The 27,581-nt window shown below is 37.3% G+C and overlaps 1 protein-coding gene across 2 annotated transcripts in view; it reads left to right on the top strand.

Moving 5' to 3' along the window:
• Positions 1-1,998: 1,998 nt before the first annotated feature.
• Positions 1,999-27,581, top strand: part of LOC117242087 (dipeptidase 1-like) — a 238,391-nt gene continuing 212,808 nt past the window's right edge. The window contains exon 1 of one of the 2 annotated variants that reach the window (XM_033508461.1): positions 1,999-2,520. In XM_033508461.1, coding sequence (XP_033364352.1) covers positions 2,515-2,520 — 6 coding nt within the window. In that variant the 5' untranslated portion in view covers positions 1,999-2,514. The remainder of the gene's footprint in view (positions 2,521-27,581) is intronic. The other variant, XM_033508460.1, reaches the window with a different exon arrangement.

A 27,581-nucleotide genomic window follows, 5' to 3' on the forward strand; every position in this document is an offset into this window, starting at 1 on the left:
TACCGAACTTTAAAGCTTCTTGCGGTCAATTATCGAACAATAATTGTACTTAACTAACCGCAAACTCATCACTCGAGGTTACGTTCGAATCGAGTCGGGTCATACAAATTTTACGAATCAAAAGCAACGACGAGCAGTTAGTTGTATTCTGGTATTGCGGATTAAGCTGGTCCAGCGTAGATATTTAGTATCGCGAAAGGAGTGACGAAACTTTTAATAATTATCGTAAATAGCGCTCTAGTGCGATTTAATGCGTTCAAAGGGGCGATACGTGACTGGATCCCTGGAATTATGTAACGACTCGCGGAGGACAGTGAATTTTCGTGAGGGTGGATTCGCGTGAAACGCATTTCTATGAATTTTAGAGAGAACGTTGAACTAATAATACTGTAAGACGTTTAATATAGATAAATACCTAACTTAATTTACTTGTAAGTAAAAAAGATTTTATATTAAATTTCATTTAAGTGTTGCCAGACGTTATCAGCAGCAAAAAAAAGAAAAAAGTTTAAACGAGATCGCGACGCGTAAATGACGAAGGCAAGTGTCGCTCGTAATTACGCGAGATTCACGTACAAGTCGTGCGACGTGTACGCTCGAGACTTAATAATATACAGCATAATGAGAATTTCAAGCGAACGCATCTCGCCAAAGAAGTAACAATTAACGCGCGGCTGATATAATCTTGGCATTTCATGATCATGGTCCATTTCGTGTTAAAAGAGATTTCGAATGAAACGTGATCGTTAGATGTAATTCGAATCCTCTAACGTTTGAAATTCTACAAATATAAATCCTCAAATTTATGCGCCATTTAAACGGTAAATTAATTGCTTCGATTCAATTGCGATGTTGTATAAAGCTTAATCCGAAGGGCAGAAATGATCGCAACTTGGAAAAAGATGCTAAAAAGCGCTACTGAAACGGCGTTTTTATTCAAACTGAAACGCGACCGTATGCATCGATCGAAGCAGTACTTCCGCTTACTCGACTCGAGTACTTATGCAAGATGTTCCCGCTAAAACACGTTAAAGTCACGTCGCGGTTATTCGAAGCGAGTTGTTCAGCTTAATCGGCGGTTTCTCTGTACATCGGCCAACTTTCTTCTTTCCTCTGCCACCCTTTCGATCGCATCCGCGTTTAAAAGTATCCTCGTTGTTCCATTCGACCGCGAGAAAAACTTATTGGTAATCTGTACTAGCGATGCCCAATTGGCGGAAAATCCGTGTCTTCTTCTTCTAGGTCACGTATCTCGTCGTATGCCACGCGTGTATTTTTACCAAACAAACGTCTCATAATTGCGAGTACAACGCGGAAAAAATGAAATCGCGAACACGAAAATAGGGACAAAGGCAGCCAGGAGGCACGTATATACCGTAAAAACTGTCGTACGTTTCATAATCTTTAGAGACGTGCTATTTTCAAACCACGTTTCAAAGCAGATGTCAAAAAAGAGAAACGCGTTTCACGACCATCAAACAATAACGTCCTTCTTCTTCTGTCTCATTTTTTTCCCGCTCGCCAAAACATATCCCCTGCACAGAGGCACATAACCAGGGACGTTTCTTAACATTTTCAAAGCTGACAAATGCTTCGTTTCACCTGTACCTTCCAAATCTAATTTCACAGATGGATCAAAGCGCTTTGTAAATCTTCTAAACGCGCGAGAACGTTTCTTAATTAACCGACGTTCGCGTTCTATCCGTGAAACAGCATACTCAAAGAGCCAATGCTTAGCAAAGGTTCGCGTTAATCCACACAGATGTTGGAACAGATAGAAGTGGAAACAAAGGGTGAACGGTCGGTCGGCGTAACAAAAACTCATTGTGAACGCGGCCAAGTGGCAATGGAGGTTAGAAGCGAGTGTAACGGAGGGCGCAGCAGCATTTTTCGCGGTGACACGCCGAAGAAATTCAGGGGCATCGGGAGCCTCACATGGGAGGGTTTTGGAGGCTGAGTAGGGAGCTTGCGCCTAGCCAGGCCGACTGGTTCGAGCTTGCGAGCTTGCGAGCATTCGAGCAGCAGCCAGTCGCCGGCTGCCGGGCCACGACCTCGCATCTCGTCTGGCTCGTACTAGCTCTCATATCGAGACGTCGCGAACCACGCTTCTTCTATTCTTCTCGTATTTTATCTTCGAGTGTTTCATCGTACAATCTTAACCACGCGAGTTAACCAAACGTCGACGCAGTTCGTCACATCGTCGCGTATCAGTTTTTCCTTCTTCTTCCTTTCCTCGTTGCGTCCAACGTCCCAATGTGACGAACTTTCGACAAAAGTTTTCTGCAATCGCGAAACAAAATATTTCGCGTAACAGTGTGAAAGTGAAACACGCAATCTCGGACAGAGTGAAGAAGAGGGTCGTTTCGGTCCAAGTGTCGATCGGTTCGCGGAAGTTCTTCGTTGAGGACCAATCGTTGTTTCGGCATGGCGAATGGGTGACAAGCACGAGACTCGTGATCCGCCGCGGGTTGTAGGTGTTTTTCAGCAACGGGGGAACCATGTGAGGCTACGACCATGAGGGTGAGCATCCTTATACCGCTATTTATAAACTTTACGTTACACGGGTCAGATTTTGCCTTTGAAATTAGAACTTATTCTTCGAAATTACACTGTGGACGAATGGTAGCAGAATTCTTGTATCGTAATTTTTCATTGAGAATTTAAGTAACCGAATGATACTTTTCTGAAAGTTTAAAGGTTCTTGAGACCGAAACACAACTTCGTACCATGATATATATACATGCGCTACCTGGACGTGTTTTCGGCTTAAACGAGATGTAAATAAATAAAAGGGAGAAGATCGAGTTACACGAAAGGTGGACGGAATGTCAGCACGAATTTTCTGTATTACCGCGTTTGCTCTGTACGTAACCGTTTAAGCCCACCCGTTGCGCGCGCTGATTTATCGCGCGCTGAACGAGCCACGCAGCTTTGAGCTGTAATTATTTTCACGTGACTGCTGTCAGGATTAAACTCTCGCCCCCGATAGGACGTGTTTTTGCGTTACCTCGTGTTCCCCGCGTATTAGTTTGACCACCAATTTATGTTCTATATTTTTTCCTTTTTTAACGTTGCACGAAGTTTCGGAGATTGAGGGATCTTCGCTGGTTTCTGGGTTATTTAGGTGCCATGTTTTGAAGTATAGTTGAATCCACGGGCGTCGAAGAGTACTTCGCATGTGTTCGAAATTATATTGTCAATCGATAGTTGCAGGATCGTTCGACTGTGTTGTATCGTGGTTTATTCGGAATTTATTTAACGCGCTTCTCTTCGAAATTAGACTGGCGATAAACGATAGCAGAATTCTTAGTTCGTCTCACGATGTTTGGTACAGAATTTGTTGAAATTTCTTAGTAAGAATTTAACTAATAGAGCGTTGTTCCTGTGAAAGTTTATATGTTCCTCTTCGAAATTGGACTGTCACTAAATAGTTGGAGAATTCTTAGGTCGCCTTACGCTGTAATATTTGCACGAGGATTTATTTAGTCGAGTCATGTTCTTGAAAGTATATACGGTCTTCTTACTCTTCGTGTCACTCACGTCGCGATTTTTAATCCTAAAAGTCGCAGAATCTTGATAAGCATTTCGGAAGTAAGGAAGCTTTTGAAAGCTCGGAAATTAGTTCGTTACATCGAGATCATAAATTGAGCACGTTGGACATCCTTACGCTGTATTTTCCCAAACTTCGTTAAGGGTTCTTCGTTTTCCAGACGTCACGACCTTACGTCGTAGATCTTAGAAATAAATTTCCAAAGGCAAAAACTACGAAACATACCGTTTCAAAGAATCATATTTCACGGAAGCAGCGTACAATTATTAACACGTAATATTTATAAGCGAACTACGCTTTATGCAAAACTTTATCGATAAAGGTGAGCTACAGTCGTAACAATATTTAAATTGTTTATACACGGAAGATAGTGTGGATTATAAATGGAACATAATAAATTTGCAGTAAAGACGTATTTCATTATTATACGGTATAACGTAAACTCTGCTAAAACGTATTCAAAACACTTTCCTGGTATAATCTCACAGTATTACTAACATTCGTTGTTTCCGCATGCACGTATAAAGTTTATTACGTAATTCCGATATTCCAATTTACAATAACAACGGGTTCCGAACAAGCGAACAAATAAATTTCATTATTTTAGCCATCTTCAATGTTAGTCGTTTCTTGGATCTCTCTAGTTCTACTTTTTCTACGGCAACTACAATTACGTAATTTCTCTGTTTACAGTTCATTAGCAAGATATGATTGGAAATTCCTAAATTTATTTCAACCATGGGAAATATTAATCGGCGTCTTGTGTAACAATCACATTGTTATTAAACATGTTTTTATTAATCTTCGTATTCATCGAATCTTGTTTCTATTATAAACTATTATATTAAAAATTAATCTACCCGATAAAGCAGGTTTTCGTCAAATTTCTTATCTTTCTCTGATCCTACTGATAATCACCGAAGCCCTTCTAACGTACGCTTAAATTTTCATACGAATATCTCGATCGATTTAAAAACCGTAACAATCCGGAGAAGACCGTTACCTTTTTTTCTTGTCGTTTAAGACTGAGGATCCAATAACAAGTGGCTTGTCACAGTGAAAGTTTGATAAACGGAACATCAAAGATGAAACGTTAATATCAAACCTTGATCAAACACCTTCGTTTTGAGATCAGAGAAAATTGCTCGTTTGCGATATAAGATGAAAGCCATGATATTAGGGAGAATCAAATCCTCGTTGCGTATTTGCCAGGTAAACGAAATTTTGCCGGATCGATTAAATCTATCATGAGATAGCGGCCGCTTAATTGGTGTTTTCCCAAGGAAAATACAGGAATCAATTGGGGGGTATCGAGGCGCGCGAGGGAAACGGCTCTACTAATTTTCACGTAGTCACGATTTCCGAGTAGAGCTGCTCGAGGTTTATTGTCTTCGCCGAAGGGAGTCGGTGTGCGAGCGGCACGACTGGCAAATTAATTCTTGTTATCGATCAACTAGACGCGATCCGTCTGCGGCTTTGTTTCGGCTGGAAAGTCGTCTACCGGAGATGAGAAAATGTCCGAAATCTTACTCGTTGCGATACCGTAGCGTCCGTGGTAATTTCGCGAGTCGACGAATAATCTCGCAAAAACTTTTTCCCTTGTCAGCCTCGAGGTAACCAAGTAACTCGAAAAATTAGCGATAAGCTACGGAAATTTAAACGAGCAATTTGTACATCTCCAGGCAAGAAGATGGCGCGTGTATGTAATTATCAAGTTCTTAATGATATATTCACGTTGCGATAAACTACGCAAGCTTATTCTGTAACTGTAAACATACTTACAAGTTAATATGTATTTAGAAGAATTACAGGCTCTCATTGTACAATATTTTAATATTAAAAGTTCTCACAACTTTGTAATCTATAAAATTTGCTTCGCTTTATTACTGTTATACCAGGGATTTGTTAATACGAAAAAGCTAACGTTACTTCAAAGGGATGCATGTAATATTCATACGTGTATGAAAAATTATAGGTATAGTCGTGTATTATCGAGAGCTTAACGTTAATATATGTACGTTATCTTTTTCCTCCGAAGCGTGTATTTTAGCACGTTGTTTACAATTGCGTTATAAATGTTATTAAATTTGTAAATTTTATTGTTATACAACGTAAATGTTATTCATAGGAATCGTTCATAAAAAATTAGGAGCGAGTGTCATAGAACAAAAACAGAGAAATATTCGTCGGAAAGCAGTCGAATATCTGCCCTTTATATGTACGTTTAATTAAACGACGAATGCATTAGCATGTTTAATTAGGATAAAGTAATTAGTACCATTCTATATACTATGTTCTGTACACTGACTTACTGAATATTCTGTATATTATAATGCGTTCATATCCAACATAATCTTTCCTGTTAATTCCTTCCTGTTCTACTTATCTACCTGTTAATTCTTTTTCCTATTACTTGGAGAACATATTTGCGAATAAAACTTTCCCGTTAAATACTAGATGAGAAAAAGCCCTTAATTAAAATTCCTGCAAATTCCAAGACGATAAGAAAATTTCACAATAGGCTTCGCAAAAACTTCCACCATCTTCTTCGCGATACTACAATTACCTATTCACCGTGTACTAGTAAGTATACCATAGAAAACACTTAAAGAGGCTCCAACTTATCGTTACAAAATTTCGTCGATAGACAAAACCGTACCCCGGTGCACTGTCTTCTGTCTCGGTTCGCTAACTCGAGCCACGAGGTCGAAGTTTTCGCCAACCCTCTTCGAGACAAGTTCTTTCCCAGTTTCGTTTACCGAGGAAACTCGCAGAGATTCGATTAACAATCATCTCGGCTCCCACTAGGCGAGCTTTTAATTGAAAGATTGCATAGTTAACGTCAAGGAATATTCTCTATCGACTATTCGGTTTACTCGAAAGTTTCCAAAAGACTCAATTAACTCGGACGATAGTTGGAAACCGAGAGATCGGTCGATCTGTGAAATCCGGATGGATTTTTCGATCGCGTATCGTCAAAGCGATGCTTCCACTTCGGGAAATCGCGTGGCAGATAAAAGAGCAAAAAGAGAGAGAGAGAGGAACAGAGGAAGAAGAAAAACGATACAATGCACGTTGGCCGTGAACGCGGAACAGAGGCGAAAGAACGGTAACCTTGCCCTAAACATGACCAAGAAATTCCGCGATGACAGCCGTGTTATTTCTCATTTACGAAACGAGCTAAGGCTCTCCTGCAAGTCATTTCAAACAATTTTCTTGCACGCCGGTAAACTTGGCTGGCTACGAGCAAACCGTAAATATTCTCAGATACGGCTTCCGTGAAAATACAGCGAAGGGAAGCACTCGCGTTCCGGGGCAAACAATTCTCTCCCTTGTACTTCCTTTGATCTGTATGTCGATACTGGAATCTACGAATGCGAGCTGGTATTCGTTTACCTTTTGACAATCTCTCTCGCTCGTTTTCAATAGCCGAGATCGTGAAATTAATTAATCGTAGCAGCCATTGTGCTTTAATATTATATTACACGCAACAAATAACGTGAAATTGTCGTAATAATATTGTATTATATTATTATTATTATTAATACGTCGTAATATCGTGATGTCGTGTTATTAATTGTCATTGTGTTTCTTCTGAATCGTCAACTACTACGGTGATATAATAACTTGATAAATTATGATTGTACATAGTGAGTAAAAATGTTATAACAAATACGTTGTTCGGAATATTTTAAATATTTGCTTCTGTATATTTTAGCACGTTTCATCTCTCAATAATGCAAAGACTCAATTTAAGCGAAGATCATTACATTTAACGTATGTTATTTTAGAATAGAATTATAAGAACGTTTGTCCGAGGTACTCGAAGATTCCCGATAGTATTAGGTTGTCCGAAAAGTTTCTTTCGTTTTATAAGGAAATAATAGACGCACAATGTTTTTTCCTTTATATCAGTTTATCGAATTATGCACGAACGTAATAATAGAAATATAACGAAATGGATCGTACTTAATTCAATGAAATAATATAAAACAGAAATTGTTGTTCGTCTATTATCACCTTACGAAACGAAAGAAAATTTTCCGACAACCTAATGATTAAGAGACAACGTAACTTTGCTAAACATGCGTCATAGTTGGAACATCCTTTGTCACCCATAACACATTTTTAGAATGCGAAAGAACCAAACAATATAATCAGAATATTTAAGCTAACTTTCTTACTTGAGATATCCAAAATGTTTTCAGAAGTTGCATCGTTTCCTAGAAAGCCTCGTACGATAATAATAATAATTTCACTTTGTTAAAAGAGATTAATAAGATTAATAAGATACATTTTCTCTAATGAAGAGATACAGCCACTTCGAAGATCATTTTCGTAACCTACAATACTGAACGCTTCGAGATAGTAAAAAGATCAAATAAATAAGTTAAATGAAACACCCTTTATATTTTATTTTATTCCTTTCTTTATTAAGAATTTAATTAAATATTCGCGCAGAGTAATTTAAGAGAGAGAGAGAGATATCCGCATTATTGTCCTTGCCTTGATTATTCTTATTCCATTATGAATTCACGATACTGAATTAGAGAATTTGCGAAAGTATGACGAGAGAAATTCTTCAAGCAACGATATTTCCTTTCCATGAAACTAAAATTGCGTTCGCATTTTCCTTTGTACCGGCTTTTGTGACATTTCTATTGAACAGGACGTCTGGATTTGAATGAAAGAATTGCATCATTTTCTTTCCTTTGTACCTTGTTCCCTGTCATCAGGAAACAATTCGTCAATTATTTATACGACGTAAAATCGACTGTTCGAATTTATCGCTTTCCAGCAGAGCTGACCCATGAAATTTTAATTTCAGAATTGTTAATATGTAGGTACATTGGTTCACTGTTTCGTAGATACAGCCGTTTACGTCGATATGAAAGTAAACATTTGTTCCATTGATGATGCACGTATATTGGGACGCGTGATAATCTTCGTGCTTTAATTGTTTCCGTTTAATTGATACTGCGAAGAATTATAATTGTTTCTCTTATATTCGAACGTCATCACGAAACTTCGAAATACGATATTCGCGAAATACAATGCATCGTAAATTAATAATTTGAAAAATGGAAAGAAATAATTCTTTCGTCAGGGAATTTTTAACGATTTGACGAAATTATTTGCGGGGAGAAAAAAGCGTGAAATGTATTTTCACAGCCAAGCAGTACGGATTTATTCAGTTTCCCGGCGTCAACGTTTACGATAGTTCGTTTGCACGTCGATCGCATGCAGCACTGTTATAATAAATTTCGTCCGACGCGTCACACAAATTTCGCGTTTCCCTTCGCGACAGAACTTGATTTCCGGTTCTTGTTCAACCCTGTGTTTGCATCCGGGGCTACGAACGACAATCAATCACTGTGATAATTAATGATGCCCATTTCTAATTATCCGTGTCCTTGTTACTGTTGATCAATATTCGTGCTTTCCATTCGATCGAGCCGATTCAACGTTGTAGGTAGAATACCGTTCAGGAAGCATCTTGTATCGATTGTGCTTGTGCAATAAGTGCCGACCAGTTATCAATAAGCTCCGTAAACGCTTCCTTGGTTAAAGCTAAATTACTAGATCATCCGTTATGGCTACAGAAAATTTTCCTTAGATGCATCTATTTACCTATTTTCAATGCCACATGTCATACAGGAAAATAAAATATATTTTGAAGAAACAGTAACATGACTCATACAGTTTGCTAGTTTTTTTATATTCTGTACATGAACTATAACGTTTTTAATTTTGTTTGTAAAGTAGTTCGAAATGTAAAAACGAATCAAAGCAAAACATTTACATTAGAATGAATATTTTACTGTACGTGTAATTTGTTACATTCCTACATGATTCTTACAAAATTTTAACGCCCATATACACGATATTTATTAGCGAAGAAATTCAAAGAAGTATTGGTGAGCATAAGGTAAACAATATTGTAAAAAGGTCAAAACTGAAAGCAGTTTGTACGTACCGAGGGACGACGACGTCTCGTACGTGCGTGTTAATAGATACAACAATTGAAAATGTACCGACGATTCGCCGTGGTGCACAATATACCGAGATTCGAGCATAAAAATGTGTTTCTCGCAGTATTGGAAAAATGTATATAGCGGACGAAACGATTCGATGGAAAAGGGAAATAATTCTCGCGAGACGATCGTTAGAGGTACGTTATTTTTTTTTTTTTTTTTTCTTCATTTGGAATTCGGTATGACCATGCACGAGCAAAAAAACATCCCTAATGGTACGGGGAATCACGGAAATTTGAATTTCAAGCGCAGATACGACGGAATACGTTAATGCGCGCGTGTTATAAATAACGCTACGCCATAAGCATTTGCATTTTTATTGTAATAGTTGGAAAATTCGTTCGTCGTTCCGACTTGGAACTTTTCCGGCGTTCATTGATATTTAAAGCAACAGAGAATAAACGAGGTTCGAGAAACGACCGTCCTTATATACGTTTCGAAAATTTATTCGGTCTAAACCTCTTCCAAATTACGCGAACTTGTTTTTCGTAAATTCTGTTCATTTGTAACTATCGAATAATCGTATTACACATACGTAATAAATTATTTCCTTTTCGTTTAAAATACGTATTTTGCAATTTTATCGCACTTCATATTCATATTTAATTGCTTTTTTTATTCGCTTCTCTGATCCAAAATGATTCGCTTCTCTCTTCTAAAACACAGCCCATCTCTCGGTGGAGCTCTGAATATTTCATTATTTTCATAATATTATTTAATATATGGTATCGCTCTAAGTTTTCCAATTTAAAATCTAGTATATTGAGTATATTCGCTGTTCCTTTTAGTTAATTTTAAATAAATTCGTAAAGCGCATCTTGGCAGCTATTAAAAACTAAGTACTAGCCAAGATTACAGAAAGATAAAAAAATAATATTGCGTCGATAGACAGGGAACGATAATTCGTAAAAGTCGAATAATGAAAAAACAGACGGAATTTACGAAACGATCTAATAAAAACTTCTATAATCCGTGAATCTTTTTCGATAAAAATCTACTGTATTTTTGAAATCAACGACACGACGTTGATTTCTCCACGATATTCGGAGCTATGATTAAACGATTGTTTAATAATACTTCCATGACAGTATCGACTGCCGCGAAAATCGCGGCGGAAAATTCCTGCACTGGCCACGTTTTCATAATCCTCTTACATTTTCAGTTAACTGGGTCGATGGAAATTATACGTCGTTGTGTTTGCACCTGTTATGGCGAACGGAAAAATAAATCGAAACCCTCTGACAAACATTGACGAAACTGGTGGTAGATAAATAACAATTATCCGCTTATGGAAAGTACCAACACTCTCTCTCTCTCTCTCTCCCTCTCTCTCTCTCTCTCTTACTCTCTCTCTCTCTCTCTCTCTCTCTTCATTTTATACGTTAAAACGCGTTGCACGATATCGAGTGTACATTGTACGTACATATTAGCGTGAACATTGCTCGTTGTTAATAACGTTAGGGCACGTTGGTGAATAACGTTTATTCATTCAACTCGTTGTTAACTAACGGTGAATATACACGCCGAAGATTACTGTTCCCGAACAAATATTTGAAAATCTCGATGTTTATTAAAACCACTGCGATGCATTAAAAATTCTGCGACGTAATGTTTATCTGTTGTATATTAAAGAGGAGGCTCGCGAAGTAAAACCTTGGGAATTTCAAGTAAACTCTCCTACTTACTTGTAAGCAATTTATACTGATATTATTATTCAGTGATTAGAAAATTAGAGATCTTTTTTTCTGAGTATCAATTTCTACCAACTTCTCTGTATCTATCTTTTCATATGAATGCAGGGCATAAATGGTATTCCAAATGTGTACTTTATTTGTATCTTCGTTCAAACAATTTTCAAGGAGACAAGTTTCTTTGAATGTAAATGACGAGAAAAAAGATTGAAAAGTGTTATTCGAAATAATCGCCCTTCGCCTTCATATTACGCTCACAAACGATACAATAAATCACCTAATTATTTCCCACATATTGTTACCATATACGTAGTTGTTGAGAATTTTGGATCTTGATGACCGAAATAATGGTATAGGAACACTAAATTTACATTTAGAATTAATATTAGAATAATTATATATTTATTTGATGGACGATTTCTGAGATATTCATCGATACACACTCGCACGCGTCTCGGCACTTTCTTCCATACCCGACTGTTGACCGACTGAACAGTTTATATTCATCTGTTTTCACACACACCTCTACACGCCGATATTCACATACAAGTATTTCTACTACGCACCTAACCTAATCTAGCACATAAAATTATACAGGGTGGTAGGTAACTGGTGGTACAAGCGGAAAGGGGATGATTCTATGCGAAAAAAGAAGTCGAAAATATAGAATAAAATTTAAAAAAATTTTTTTTTCTTTTTTTTTAATTTTTCCATCGAGACAACGATCTACAGAGAAATCCGTTATAACGTATCGCACGCGTACCGAGCGAAAATTCAAAGTCGATTTTCTCGAAAACAAAGCCTCAAACGAGAAATTTTTATTCTATATTTTCGACTTCTTTTTTCGCGTAGAATCACCCCCTTTCCGCTTGTACCACCAGTTACCAACCACCCTGTAATAGTAGCTACTTCCACGAGTTATTCAAATTTCCACGAAAAATTCTACAGGTTACATCTCTTAACTTTACCTTCAATTGCTTTGTTATAACACCTTCGATACTTTCATTGGCTTTTCTGGAAATATTAAAAATGCAAATACAAAACTTATGCCGACCTCATTCGGATTAGTAACATTAATTATATTTAGATTACTTGAATTTTTATTCCACGTTGCATCACGGAACGAATGACCGAAAGAAATTTCCAACGCGATCTTAATCAATGTCTAACTGAGCTTGATGTTCGATAATTTTAATGGAACACGCGTTGACGAGGTTATCCTATAGAAAATTCTATCGAATTATCGAGAGAAGGGTTATCCCTGGTGATCCAAAGCACGAACGATCACCTCTGTCGGATTTGCATATTTAATGCAATCATGCTAATCGATGAAAAAGTTTCCGCGGAACAAGAAAGGGATGAGGTAGGCGGAACGAGGGAAGAACGAAGGGAAAAGGATTATAAGAAGGACGCGGACGGGCTTTTTCGAGGGTGGTAAGCATCCTGTAACCGGGTGGAACGTCGAAGCGCGCGAAAACTTTTCAGAATATTTGCGTTACAGCGGGGGCTTGTGCGCCGGCTGTGGCAACGAGCAATATTTAAATTCATGGCAATCAGATCCGATTGAAAAGTTCAACGTGACCCCGAACTTTGCCGTAGTTATCGTCATGGGACGTGAAAGAAATGAAGAAGAACCATAAAACTTGTGGTTTGCCGTGTATCAGCGACGCGATAAAGGCTCGGGTTAAAGCATCGAATGACAAAAGATCCACTCGATTTTTCTTCAGTTGCAACAGCTTCTTGCGACTGCTGGATTGCGGGTAATCTTCTTGAATTTTATAAAAAATTCTTGTAAAAAAGAGAATTCGTTTCCTTGAGAAACGTGTTAATTATAGTTTGATTTGTTAGTTGATGATTTGTAAAGGTGAAAATGAGGTTTAAGAAAAATATATAACATATACATATTATTTTATTCGCGAACATTCTTCTAACTCTACCATTTTCAAATTTCTGTGAGTTCTTTACGAGTAAGACATTTTTTGATAAAAGAAAAATACGTACAGAATTAATAATTTTTCCAGTTTTTAATGAAATCAATGCAACATTGCGGAATGAACGTCGTTGCAAATATCAGGAATCGAATTTAATAGTTGAATTTACATCAAAATATTTGGTATTTGTTTGTCTATCAGTAAAGCTATTAAATGAATATTTATTTCAGGAAGCGTTCGAGATACTCGTACAAGTTTCTAAACCAAATTACCGTAATAATTTATGATATTGATCGGAGCGTCTATAAATACGGTTGCACATTTTAAAATCATATTGGGGAACTGCTACATTAATATTTGTATCAATGCGATCGTCGTTCGTACCGTGATAATTCCTTCCGCATTTTAAATCCACCTACACTTTCGATGTAATCGATGTTACTCACCCAAAAGCTAGCGAAATCGTATTACCAAGCAAAAGGTGAAATCGAATTTAAGACGAGATGATTGAAATCAGACGAGAACGATTCATCCAAGTATACTGGAATCCAATCCTTTTAATGGAAATAGATTTAAAAACTAGCATTGAAAGCAAATTTCCATACGTAGGTCCAAAACATTATCCATTTACGCATTAATTTTAAGAAAAATATTCGCCAGAAAACTCCAGTTTGGTACGATTTATACGTTTTATATCTTAAAAAAGAATCGTTTTTAAAGTAAAACTGAAAAGAGGTAGAATTTGAAGTTCTACGAAAATGAACTCTTTCTTAAAAAATTACTTTTCTCCCGACGTTTTCCTCTTGGGAGAACGAAGCAGATCAATATGAATATGGAAAATTTTGTATTATATGTATATCTATATATATTATATCTAATAAATTAGCAAATTAATAAGTCCCGTGATAAATCATGTTTTTCTAATATGTCAGAAAATTGTAAACCTCGAAGTTTAAAATAACACACGGTATTTTAATTTTGCCAAAATATTGCAATATCGAATTAAACGATATCCCGATGTCCAAAATTTTCACCAACGAAAGGCTTAATTGCACGTGATTATCCCAGCAACGAAAATATTTTTACGTTTGGTGGGCGGCGAAAGCGAGTGAAGTAGAGCCTAACGTCATCGGGATGAGAATATAAGAGAGAAAATGTAATATCCACGGTGAAGTTCTAGTTTTAATTTTACGGCAGAGAAGCTGGATTGAAAAATCTCGGATCCTCGATTGGAGAGCCAGATTCATGATTCTAGCGAGAAATATAACGAAGAGTAATGAGAAATAAAAGAGATGATCCGTCGTTGGTGCGGTTTCAGCGCTGAGAACGAAATAATGGAATGTACGGGCCGGGATATACACGTTGGCCAAATGAATAATACCCAAATCAGCAGAGCTTGAGAAGTATCAGAGAAAGCCATTATCGAATACGCTGAGTTTGTTAACAAGCACGGTGTAAGGTTCATCTTTTGTTCTTCTTTTTCGTGGAATCGATCGCGCAACACCTCGATGAAAAACGACCAGACTAATTAAAATACTCGATAAGAGGATCTCGAGTAAAATTACACTCGTTGAAGCGGACATAATTTTAATTCATCCTAAGAATCGAATGCACTTATAGATTTTATATTAAAAATTGCCCGCAAAGTATAAATAGTCAATTATTTCATAATTATTTGGTTGACGGTACTTCCTTGAATAACAAAGGTACAATACATTTGCGAAAGTGTACAAGTAACAAGTTATAGGTTACCAGAGCAAATAAATTTTCTTACATGGTAGTAAGAAGTTCGGTAATAAAATAAATAAAGTTTTACACGTACAAATAAATTGTATAAATCAATTAGCTTATCGTGTCTTCGACGTTGGATTATAAAAACAGGCAGCTTACGCAATAGAGCTCCATAACCTATACTTGTCACTTGTCAATTCATTATTATTCGGCTAGTAAATCATTGTATCAGATTTTCCAACTTACCACATACGCTAGCAGAAGTTTGCAATTTGTCGTAAAGATATTGTATCCCTGCATAGATTCCAAAAATGAAAGGAGCTTGCTGTTAAACATTCTCTCTGATCACTCGCACTCTCACAAAATAATCCAAGAACGCAACATTTACCACACACATTCTACGCTACGAGAAGAATAAAGTACAGTAAGTAAAATCTCCAATACATCAATTTACCGGAAAATTAGATAACAAAACCGCGACAGAATCGATTCAAATACCAGGTTCGTGTCTCATTGACGCAGTCAAAGCGCGGTTGCATACACTAAACTTAACCTCACCCACAAACAACCTCAAAGTCAACTGAGAAAGTTAATTTGTCGCGTAAGCTGTATGCACAGTCCGCCTGAAACATACACACATGTAACAACAAAGTAAATTTAAAACAGGCAAACAGGTACGGATTAAGCGGTAGCTATGGGAGAATACAGCCCCGGGCCTTGCTATTCAAGAGGAATACATTTTATTCTACGACTGTAACGAGTAATTCGTTTATCTTCAGACAGATTAAAAAGAGAACGATTGTTTTTTAAAAGTGCATACTATAAAATTTTAAATGTAACTTTTTACAGAATAAATGTTATATCATATTTACTAATATGATATAACTCATAATTGAATTATATTATAATACAAATAATATAAATTTATTTCGTTTTAACTCTCTGTCTTCTCCCCCATTTTTCTCCAAAGAATGCCTCTGTTGAGTTAACAGTCCCAGGTCTCAAAAACTTTAATCCGTTCCTGTAGACAAAAACATTAACCGCCATTGGACCTCGCGCTAATTTATCAGAGTGAAGTTAACGCACATACAGCTCGAGAATCGAATTCGAAGCCGAATGAAATTCGAGCCAAGCCAGCAGTCGAAATTCGTTCGGTCCAACGGTCAAACCGCGAGAAATTCGTTAGCAGTGAAATACGAGCGGTTTGCACGGAAAAGCGTGAGAAATACGTGCTGCCTTTTCGTAAAGAGTATCGAAAGAGAGTACCTGACGCGTCTGCCAGGAAGAAACAGTAGTAGAAGTAAGTGGCGAGTTAAATAAAAGCGTGGAAAAAAGAGGTTGGTCGCTGGTGAAACGTGGTGTTTGCATAATATATGAAAATTTCGAAGACACCCTCTCAAGAAATCATAAGATCGTGAAAAAGAGGGAAGAAAGGAGTCTGTAGCAGGCAGCGAGGAAAAAACGGGACGATGAGCGGGATTGGAAGGTAAGAGGAGTGTTTCATCCCGGAACAGGCTGAATGCGGGTCGAAAGAATAAAGAGGGCTGGCTCGTGAGAGAGGCGACCGGAGTTAGTGAATTTCTGGAATCGTTGGGACGGGTCACACGGTGCTTCGTAGCCTTCAGTCAACTTGTTTCGAAAGTTGTTTCTTATTTATTCATGAATCGCGGCCGTGTAGCTGCAGCCGGAATATACGTAGCAGGAGAAAGATTTTCGTCGCGTTGCATCATTATGGAAATCCATTACAACTGTAACGTCAAATTTCGCGGATTTCCGCGGTAGAATTTCACGCCAATCTAAACGCCTCGCCCCCTTACCATCGGAAAATTCAATTTCCCTCCGGAATCGTCGTGTACCAGCTCTTCGTTAGAAACGCGCTTATTTCCCTTTATTTTACTTCTTTGTTTCGTTTGTCTTTTTTTTCTTTTTTTGGTAATGCCGATTTTATTTTATTATATTCGAACAAAGGAAAACGGTGATAAAAATGGCGGCTCGAAAGAAATTGTCCGAAATTACCGATTTTCTGGTTGAAAAATCGTAACGCTTTGATCGATTAATATTTGAAAATAAAAAAATCGTTGGTTTTATAGTGAAAATTTTATTGTAATATATTTTTGGACATATCGTTATGTGTATACTGTATACTTTCGATTACTGGTAAATATGTAAGACGTAATTCTGTGAAAATTCAGTAAATCTGGTAAGAAAGCGTAATTCTGCTTAATGTGCGAGAGTTTAATTATTTAGTAGAGAGTGTTAGTGACACGTAATTACAGAGGATTATTTAGAATCCTCTGCGAGATAATGAAGTATTCTCTAAGTTGTTGTCTAACTCAATTAGCCTCGTTATCTCGTTTCATTTTGCGCTCAAAATTCAGAGTAATATTAAACGTGGCAATAGATGTGAAATATGTGGATATATTCCGGAGAATATTCTGTACGAATCTAATCGTAATATACTATATGATAATTACCAGTTTCAATTTTCTTACTTATTATTATGCGATAAGAACAAAAATGAAAAATTCAACAGCGGTAGAATAAACTAATTATTGCTATATTACTGAAATACAATGAGTATTACACTTAACTACTAATGGATAAAAATTTCACTTAAAACGATCGATTTCTTTTTGTTCGATGAGCGAAAACGACAAAATTTTTCGATTAACCCGAAGCAGGAAAAAAGTACGAAATTACTAGCGTTTGCGATTTTCTACGCTCGAGACGATCAAAGTAAAATTAATCCCGACTTGCTGTAGCTCGTGTCCCTAAAACAGAAATTCGGGTCGTCGGGAAGGGTATGCAAACGCGACGAAAACCCAAGTCAAGACCCATCAAGATGCGCGTCACGTCGAAGGGCTTAATTTCGCGAAACGCTCGAAAAGTCGGTAAGTATGAATAATCGTGATGTCAGGGCCGTTGGTTGTCGGCCACGACGACTTTATGTTGGCCACGGGCAACCCTGAAACCAGGTAAACCATCCATTACGGATCATTATCGAGTCTTGATTTATAATCCCCTTCGAGCGACTAGGATCCTAGATCAGCTTTCGCTGCTTTATCACGAAACCTGTAAATCCGTCTGCTTAACGTCCTGGCGCACGGTATACAAGCGGGTCCTTGGATCGTCGATAGTTTCGCTTCCAACCCCGCGTTTTCCAAAGGTTTACATAGAATTACGCAACGATACGCGTTTCTACTTTCTACCTTGGATATTTAGCATTTCGTTCAGTTCCTTTTCTACGCCGCGGTTCGTAATACGATGGCGTTCTGTATAGGTTGAGTTACGTAGTTTTAACGAGTTGCAACTGCCGACTGGTTAAAAATGGAGAAACAATAGAACAACAGAGGGATGGTTTAACGATATAATAAAGTTTATCTTTCTGCAAGTTGTACTCTTTTTTTCTTTCGTTGGTACGACGATGAGCTTGCAAAGTGAAAACACCGCTCGTCGAAACTGCATATTCTTTCGAGTAAGTTCGCGACACGAGCGAAAATGCAAAATGTACGAGTTTTCCAGAAGCTAGTATTTCGTGCAGCGTTCAAAGCGCGCCGGTTTTGATATCGCTGACACGTTTCGTGGAAACGAATAAAACGGTGAATGTGTTTGTTTATTTAGATGAAAATTGTTTCTTTCGAAAGTTCATACACTAACACTTTTTCTCTTATTCTAATTTCCTGATTTATATTCTCGGGTCCCCCGTTATACGAGATTAATAATCCTTTGCGAACGGACTATAGCGCCAGCGTGGCCGTAATCATTTGTCAACACATCAATTAATCACTTTCTGAAAATAGATTAATTTATTATGTTTCTAATGCCGCGGAATCATCCATTATAATTTATTACTCGATCGAGACACAACCATCCCCCAGGATCCGATCCTCTAAATTCTATATTTAACGAACGGACAGACCAGCTACGAAATCGATTTGTACGCGGATCAACGATGGCTCGGCTGGAAACAAACTTGATATCCAATAAGCAACCTCGACAATATCGCGTTAAAATTATTCAAATTTATCTGAAATTAGGTAATGAACTTTTTCATTTCTCGCGACTGGATAATGATCAATAATAAAATGCATAAGCGAACATATCGTGTAATTTACATTTTTGAACGGTTATATTCCGTACATATCATTCAGTCTCATACATACACACACGCACACAAATGTAATTGCAATCCAATGATATTTCGTTAATTTTTGAGATTGTTTATTCTGTATTCCGAGTCTTGACGTTTTCAGATTAACCAATTTTTTAAATGTTTTGATTATTATGATTCTTGCTGCAGATATTTTATTTAGTAACAAAATGTTACTAAATTATACACATTGTGCATAGAAAATCAAGCCAGGAAACAGAGATTTTGTGACGATTAATATAATAATCGTTCATGTCGAGGAAAAATTTTTACATAAAATCAACACCATACTATTAGCTTGTAAATACTTCGCAAATTTTCGGTACAAAAGCTATACTTTTCCATGATACGAGGAACACTAAAAATAATTTAAAAAATTTCTATAATTTCAACACGATAAATAACGATACATTTCAACCTGGTGAAAATTTAAAAGAAAATCGTTTAACCGGATCGATGAATAGAATAAGAGGTTAAAGTTGGATCAATGCAATGTCGAAGTTTCAGTTGTTTCATCGATCATCTGATAAATTGATCCTCTTACGCCACAAAATTGAACCGGTGAAAACATTTACCTTGCTTCTGTGTAACTCGGTCGGTGCACGATGTAATAAATCGTGGATGCAATACTCGTTCTTGACAGAGGAATTTCGTCGTTCTTGGAAATTACTGCGGCGTCCAAACGAATCCGACATTCCGTCCTATTATGAACGTTTTGACGATTCCGGTTCGTTTAACCGAGTACGTCGTCCAAAAGGAAATGTTTCTTTGAGCTTCTTATATTGAACAATATTCATCGCGAGATAAGCAAAATTTATTGTAATCTCTTGCGGTCATCTGATATGAAAATTTTGTGAATATTTCGAATAATAATACAATCCACATTTCGCAGCGTTCAGCATTATTCAAGGAAGGAATGAAATAGAATAGAAATTTAGAATTTCATTCGGTTATCTTTATAATTATTTTCACTTCATATGAAATTATTTATTAGATGAAAGGACAATACATTGTATTCGAGTTATACCGTGTTATTGTAACAACGTAAATTGTATAACAAATATCGATCATATACCGAATGAAGACTTTATTTCCTGTTATTTTCACTGTGTACAGTAGAATAGAAACAAAATAGAACGACAGTAGGCGAATTTTACGCTGCCAATGGAGATAATGTTAGAGCAATGCAAATATAGAATCTTATAATTTTATGAAACGCAAATTCATGCGATTTGCGTATTATGGAAAAGTTTGAACGGAACTCGACAACCTTGCGATCGTCAGTTCCTCTCGATCTTCCGACAAGTTACTCAAGTTCACCCTTCCGTGTGTTGGAATAAATCATAAATCCTCCGGTTACACAATAGCAACGGAATTATACAAACGATCAGTTTTCAACCCCTGTAAACACAGGAATTGTACATCGAGTTTGCATGCAGTTTGGTTTCCTCTGTAAACTATTTGCTCGAGGCGAATTCTTCGCGTTGATCCTAGACTGCTTGCGCAGGTTCACGAAGGTCCTCAGGAAGCGACCTGGGCATTCCATTGTTCGGCTAAGTGTCCCAAACGTTTACAGAATGTCCACGAGATGCCCTATTGTCCGTCTAACCGTCCAGGATGTCTATATGATGTTCCTCGAACGGTATTATGTTGCCCGGGGACACTGCATTACCTCTGTTTATTACGTAACTCTGAGCTAAGCTAAGCTTCATTTAAATACATATGCATATACGCCAGTAGCCGAAGAACATCTACAATATCCGTTTCAATAGAGTCGCACAATAAACGGAGATGTAATTTATCGGTCTATCTGATACAATGGTACACGAAGGGACAAGTCGCTGGTTCATTTCGAATGTGCCTGCTATCATATATTTGTGATATATGTCGGAGATGTAGGGACAACGGACCTTTCTTTTGGAATTTTGGGGACATCCCCGATACTTTGGTCTAGACTATTTATTATAGCTGTACTTAAATAATAGAACTTGGAAGTGGTTGTTGTGATACGACCTGACTATGTTTGCCCAAGGTTTGTGACAGTAGACTTGGGGTCGAGGTGACGCAACTGGTCGCCGAACGTAGCCACGATCACGGGATGAACGTTTTACTTAACAGTAGAAGTACCAATATCGAGGGACACACGCTGTATTAACAAACAAGCCCCGGGGCAGAAGCTGTGACGGCTCTACGCGGGTCTGCCTAGTATCGGCGCCTGGAATTTTGTTGATAATCCCGATCAATTGACAAGTGTGATCGTGTCAGTCTTTTATTCTTATGATCACCTTGGAGAGTTTACACACAACGTCTGGTCAGTCAGTCTGAAAGATACCGTGCGTCACGGCTAACGTCATTTTGAGTTTCAAAACATATTCAATTGTACAAAGAGTTATCCCGTTGACCGTGGATTCGTTTGAACCTAAGAACATTGTCTTTACTTTAAGAGTGTCTAATAATCACGTTAAATTGTTAAACCATGTTAAATCAACACTTGTACATATAATTAAAAATATAAACCTCATTGAACGACAACGATGGCTTGTCCTAATGAAGATACGCAACGCGCCCCTAGAACTAGCGCCAACCCGACAAACCCGACATATATGTATTCTGGTTTATCATGAGATAGAACCATTAAATAATTTCCTAAATAACCATTTGAGGTGGAGGTAGTGCTACTGCTGGTGCAGAGGTCGAGATAGGTTCTGTTGCAGGTGTAGATGTCGCTGCTAGGGTACTGCTGCTTTTCTTCTCATTTAAAAATCCTGGAAGAAAAATCGGGCTACGGGTGCCGGGATTTAAACCCGGGTCTCGAACGTTCGTAACCTAAGGCGCTAACCACTACGCTGCCGTCGTCCAACAACGATTGCTGTCGAGTGCCGCCACACGTTAAAACAAGAAAGACGTAAACGAAACTCGACGTTGACGTGGAAGGAATATGAGACAGGATCTCGCAGAGTTGATCTTTCGTAGGCAAATTGCCTTTTTATGTGCTTTTCAAATTGGATATACGTTTTTGCTTTTATCTTGAATCGTTCAAAAGTTCTTGGCGAATTGTCGCCTATTTTTAAAATGTTGATATCTTCCCATGCAACAAACTGTTATGGTAACTCGATATCTGTTCTTTGTTCGAATATTGTGTAGTGATTTATGCGTCCTACTTTGCATTTCTATAATAATCTAGAGGCGAACAAACTTATCTAGCTACAGAATTTTTAATAGCCAATTAAATTTCAATTTTGTAATATACGCACGATGAATCCGTTCTATTCGTGTCATAAACGCGAAGAGGTGGAAAAATGAAGTTCAGTATGTTGTTCTGATGCAAATAGGCATCCACTCGTAGCGTCTATACGGAGTTTGAATATGATTCACCCGTTAGAGCCTTGGATTTGCATGTTAAATCATAATTTACCATAGAAGTGATTATATGCATATTCCATTAATTATTAGTCTGCGAATGTTTACTCACTCGTGGTATAATTTAAATGTGCAAAACTGTATAATATACAGTGTCAATAGTGTACAAAAAGTTTCTTTAGTTGCGCTCATAAAAATTTATCTTTAAAATTTGTCATAAAAATTGCAAAGTAACTTTATGATTACGATATTATAATTTTGCCATAAAATGAATTATACACGCGCGCCAATTAGTTAGTAGACTGTAACGCATCAAGATTATATTCGTACTGTAATGCAAATGCATTTTTAGAGCAGGTTATCCTAAACAAAAGCCCAATTCTTTCTCATAATCCCACATGCTCGTTTCATAACTGTATCGTTAACCGAAAGCTGGATCGTCCTCTGACAAAAATACCAACATTCCATGACCGCTGACATAGAATAACTTGGGTATTACATACCGGAAATCCACTCCTACATGTGTCGTTTCACGGATTTAATTCCTGCTCTTTCATTTCGTGGGAAAACCGCGCGATATGAAGTTCTTGTTCTATATTCCATTGCGAACCTTTGGCAAAAATTCCAGAAAATCTCGAGGTCTTCGTTTATTCCGCTCACCCACAAAACATTGTAAATTTATGCGTGCGTCGTTTTTTCGCTGTTCTTTACGGCACGAAAGTATTGGTTTTTCATGCTAATTTTTCTTTGACGTGTTTTCGTTTAAAGGATTTCATGAATCGCGGCCTTTTTGTTGCTACGTGGTTAAAACTCCGTATAATTATACTGAATATCAAAGCGTAATTAAAGCGTGTTCATTATAGGAAAACCTCGACGTTCTTTCATATAAATTTCGTCAACAGCTTTTAATCCAATCATGAAGAGGATTTGATGCGAGTGGACAATTTCTGGAGGATTTTAAATATTAAAATTAAACATAAACTTTGTTTATTAAATTTTTCGTAAATATCGAATATCTGCTACTTCCTCGTCGAATGTTTCAATTAAAATTAGAGTTTAAAAGTAAGCTGCAAGTTTTGTGAATATATTTATGATAGAATTCGCGATCTTTCGTGTTAATTATTCCAGCGAAACGTTGAAAACGTTCGGATGAAACGAGCATGTTGAAGTTTGTTTCATTTGTATCATTCTGTCATAATGAAAAATGTAGTTAAACCAGCTTTTTATCGATATGCAATTCGAAATATCGGATTTAAATAATATTCTCCTTTATATACTGGAAATTTCGTACATCCTGTTGAAAGTTCCAAAAATTGGCAGCACGAAACCAGGCTGAAATAGAAAATTTAGGGCAAGTTGGTCGAAACGTGGCTCTGTTTGTCAAGATTTTGTCAGCGTTTATCCCTGCGTCGTTGGAACTCGTTTAATTAAGCAGAAATTAAGAGAATGACCTTTAAACATTCCTCACGGCGATTTGAGCTTCGTTCCATATGCATAGAGCTTCGTTGCGCTCTTGAAAAATTCATAAGAACTCCACGCGGTCAAAATTATTCTATGCTATAAATTCCGCGTGTTTTAATTTTACGACTGCGGTACGTAAACGGTTTCAATTTCTTCCTTTTGCTTCCGGTCGTATCGATCGTGGGAAAGATAAACAATTTCTGGAAATTGTTTACGCAGATATATCTATGTGGAAATTTAAGATTCCAGAGACTTAGCTGTAACGATTTCATTCGTGTCGATACGATACGTATAATTACACAATTAAAAAATACGCATTAATCGCACAATAAATCGCGTGCGGCAAACTTTTATTTTGCCGAGAAAGTTTTTCAGAAATGTGCAACTTTGATCGATCTTGTTAAACTACCGATTATTACACAACCTACGCTGTTCACAAAGTCGAAGGATCATCAAATTAATATTTGAAAAGTGAGTTTAACTTTTGATCTGAAAAATAATTGCTTTAGTGACCGTTTTAAACTTGGTTCTTCGAAAGTTTAATTGCTTTGGTTATTTCAACAATTTCAAGTTCCTTTTTCTTTCATTCGACAAATTTTACGTCAACTCTTCTATCCTCTTGAAGCCAATATTACTTTTTTAATGGAAATAAGCGGGGATAGGAATAACTGATTTTTCTTTCCTCTAATAATTTCTGTAATTACCACGAAGCGTTGGTTAAACGAGTAATTCATTCTAATCTGCATCAGCAACTCAATTTCAAAAAGTCGCCAGAGATCGCATTGCTCGCGATTTCTATTATCCGTAACCCGGTTGAATTTAGATTAGTCGCTAATCAAATTCATTTCCGAAAATTTCGTTCCATCCGTGGAATAATCTGCCCGCCTACTCGTTCGATTTTCCAATTCGGCTGTGATACTTGCGAATAGAGGAAACTGTAATTGCTTTTCTTCGGAAGGAAACCCTTCTGGTTTTCCAGCGTTTTATTTTACACGTGTGAACCTGACTTCATTCCCCGATGAATGATTTACTTTTAAGAAGAAATCGTTAGTTTTCCACCATCGAAATTCTTTAGATTTTTGACATCAGGCGCAAACAAAAACGTGCTTTCCGTTTTCCCTGCTAAATGAAATTTCATAATTTCTTCTTTTTTCTTTAATCAATAACGAAACATAATATTTACGGTTATCGATTTCAAAGTTGTTAGCCACGCAGCGAATCGCAAAACGAGACGAGAGTGTAATACGAACTATGGTGGAAATTATCGCGAACAGAGAAAACTCAGACACCTCGATACTCCTTCGTTGGTGAATTTCAGAGGCAGAAAACGAGAGATTGAATTAATGAAATTACTTGGAGGAGAAACGGTCAAACTGCGATACCATTTCTTTGCTTCTAGTTTCTTCAAAATATTCATTTCTTAATGAAACCATTAATTAATTTCGACCAACCGCTCGGAAAACTTTGATGCTTTTTTTATTGGAAAATTACTCGACTAAATTAAAGATAAGACCGCGCAAAATCTCGCAACATTTTAACCCCTGTATAGAGAGTCGTTTTGCGATTGATGGAGCAGCTCGAATAAAAATGCATCGGATCGTAAACTGTGATTACGTTCTTTCTGTTCCTTTATATTTAAAAGAAAGGCATTTGCTTGGCAACTTAGGTAGAAATGGCTGGGTGTGTTCGTTTAATATTTCACTGTAAATTGTTATTGCCTTCGCGTAACATTAAAAGTTTCCTGTTATTCTACAATTTTATTCTATTGTTGAGATACAATGAATTTCTGAAAATAGAAGTCTATTGCGCAAGTCTGATTTTACATCGCGACTCATAAAAACAATATTACAAATTAATTTAGTAATATTGTTTTTATGAGTTTATTACAAATAAATTTAATAATACAGATTTTGTTCGTTTGAGTCTAAATAAGAGAACAGATTAGCCAGAAAAGAAGATTAAAAAGAGAGAAAGAGCGAGAGAAACGATGTTTTGAAAAGATACTAACGAATAAAATTGTTCAATTTGATCGTTATCATCCACGGGTAGCGAAGAGGAATATTTCTTTTCCTTTCTTCCAAAAAATGACTGACTGATGAGATGTTCGCAACTCAGGTCGTGCAACTATTTACGAGGATTCTTGTCCATTTAACATCGTGCGTTTCTTATCGCGCAAAGTGTCGATAGACGAATATCCGGGCAAGAGATTCGCCTGAATCCTCTTAGGAATCAATTATCCGTGACATTTATTTCTAAAAACTTTCGACTGGATCAACGCTCTCGAGCGTTCGTAAATTCCTATCGAAATTAAAATCAAAAGAAAAAATTAAAATCTGTCGTGCGCGGCGGAAAGCAGCTGCCTGTAATTTCGTATTTAATCGTCGCGGCTAGAAATGCAATATTCCTTTAATTGAAAAACAGAGCGCGCATTGTAAAACCTGGTTTCCCGATCTTCTCCGCGCCGAGGCAAAAGAGATGAAAATTCTGTCGGTCTAACAAAATCACGTTCTCTTTTTCTATGGATGTTTGATAATCTTGTCTCTCCTATTCTTAGTTATTAATTGTACTATCGCTAATGAAACGCACTACGATTCTCGATTTAAGATATCGAAGGCAGTTTCGATTAAATCGTTTATGCGTTTCAATTTTTGCGTTTAATCGTTGCAATTGCTACGTTATTACTTTTCGTTGCTTCTACGGCAATTTTAATATTTTTGAAAATGTCAGTTGAAGATAAATTTTATACGGCAATTTATAAATGAAAGGTACAAGTATTTTATTATTTACACAATAAAAAAATATCTGTTTCGTTGGAAGAGGAGAAATATTTCTACGTTTCGATATTTTTCGAACAAGTCTGTAACTCGAAAGATAAAGGTTTCACAGACGAAGGCAAAATTATTCCGGACGAAAGAAGGGGACCTTTCGATATCGGAGTCACGTTGAATCGCGATTTCTTAAGACGCGATCAACGTGGAGGGTGTGTGCAGGAAACGATAACGGCAAGGCTACGTACGATAAATCAGGAATACGAGGCGAGGCGAAAGGACGTCTCTAATTTACAGACTAACTTGTACGTGTCGTAGAGTCAGTAGCGGGGCATTATCCGACATTATTAGGGACGAGATAGTAATTACGACACTGCGTGATGCTGCTGCTACTGTGTGGTTGCTATACGACATAATTAAATTACCGATAAACCGATGGAGAAAGCATGTAGAGACGTACATAGCTTCAACACTCTGGCGGCGACGTGTCACGAAATGCATGCGAATCCACGTTGAATCCATTAGTTGAAAACCATCGACCTAAAGAGAAAGAGAAAGATAGACAGAGAGAGTGACAGAGTAAGAGAGAGGAAGAGAGACAGAGAGGAAGGAATCACCAGACACTATCGTCGAGCACACGTCTATTAACGAACTGGAAATTCGCGAAATTATCACCTATAATACCTTAGGAACTCTGAGGATGTTCCGTGTCTGTGGTAACTTCGTACAGCTCTCCACCAAATGGAAGTTTATATCGGCTGTAAACGACACGACCTTCGTTTGGTCGGTACTCGAATAGGCTAACAGCCTCTAGCGTCCTCGTTTCTAAGCAAATGACGCCTGTTAAGGGTTGATTTATAGGTACATTTTAGTCAGACTACGGTCACGGTTCGATCACGGACCA

This window comes from Bombus vosnesenskii, unplaced genomic scaffold (assembly GCF_011952255.1).
Source record: "Bombus vosnesenskii isolate JDL3184/JDL3185 unplaced genomic scaffold, Bvos_JDL3184-5_v1.1 scf7180000016263, whole genome shotgun sequence".
Taxonomy (NCBI): Eukaryota; Metazoa; Arthropoda; class Insecta; order Hymenoptera; family Apidae; genus Bombus; species Bombus vosnesenskii.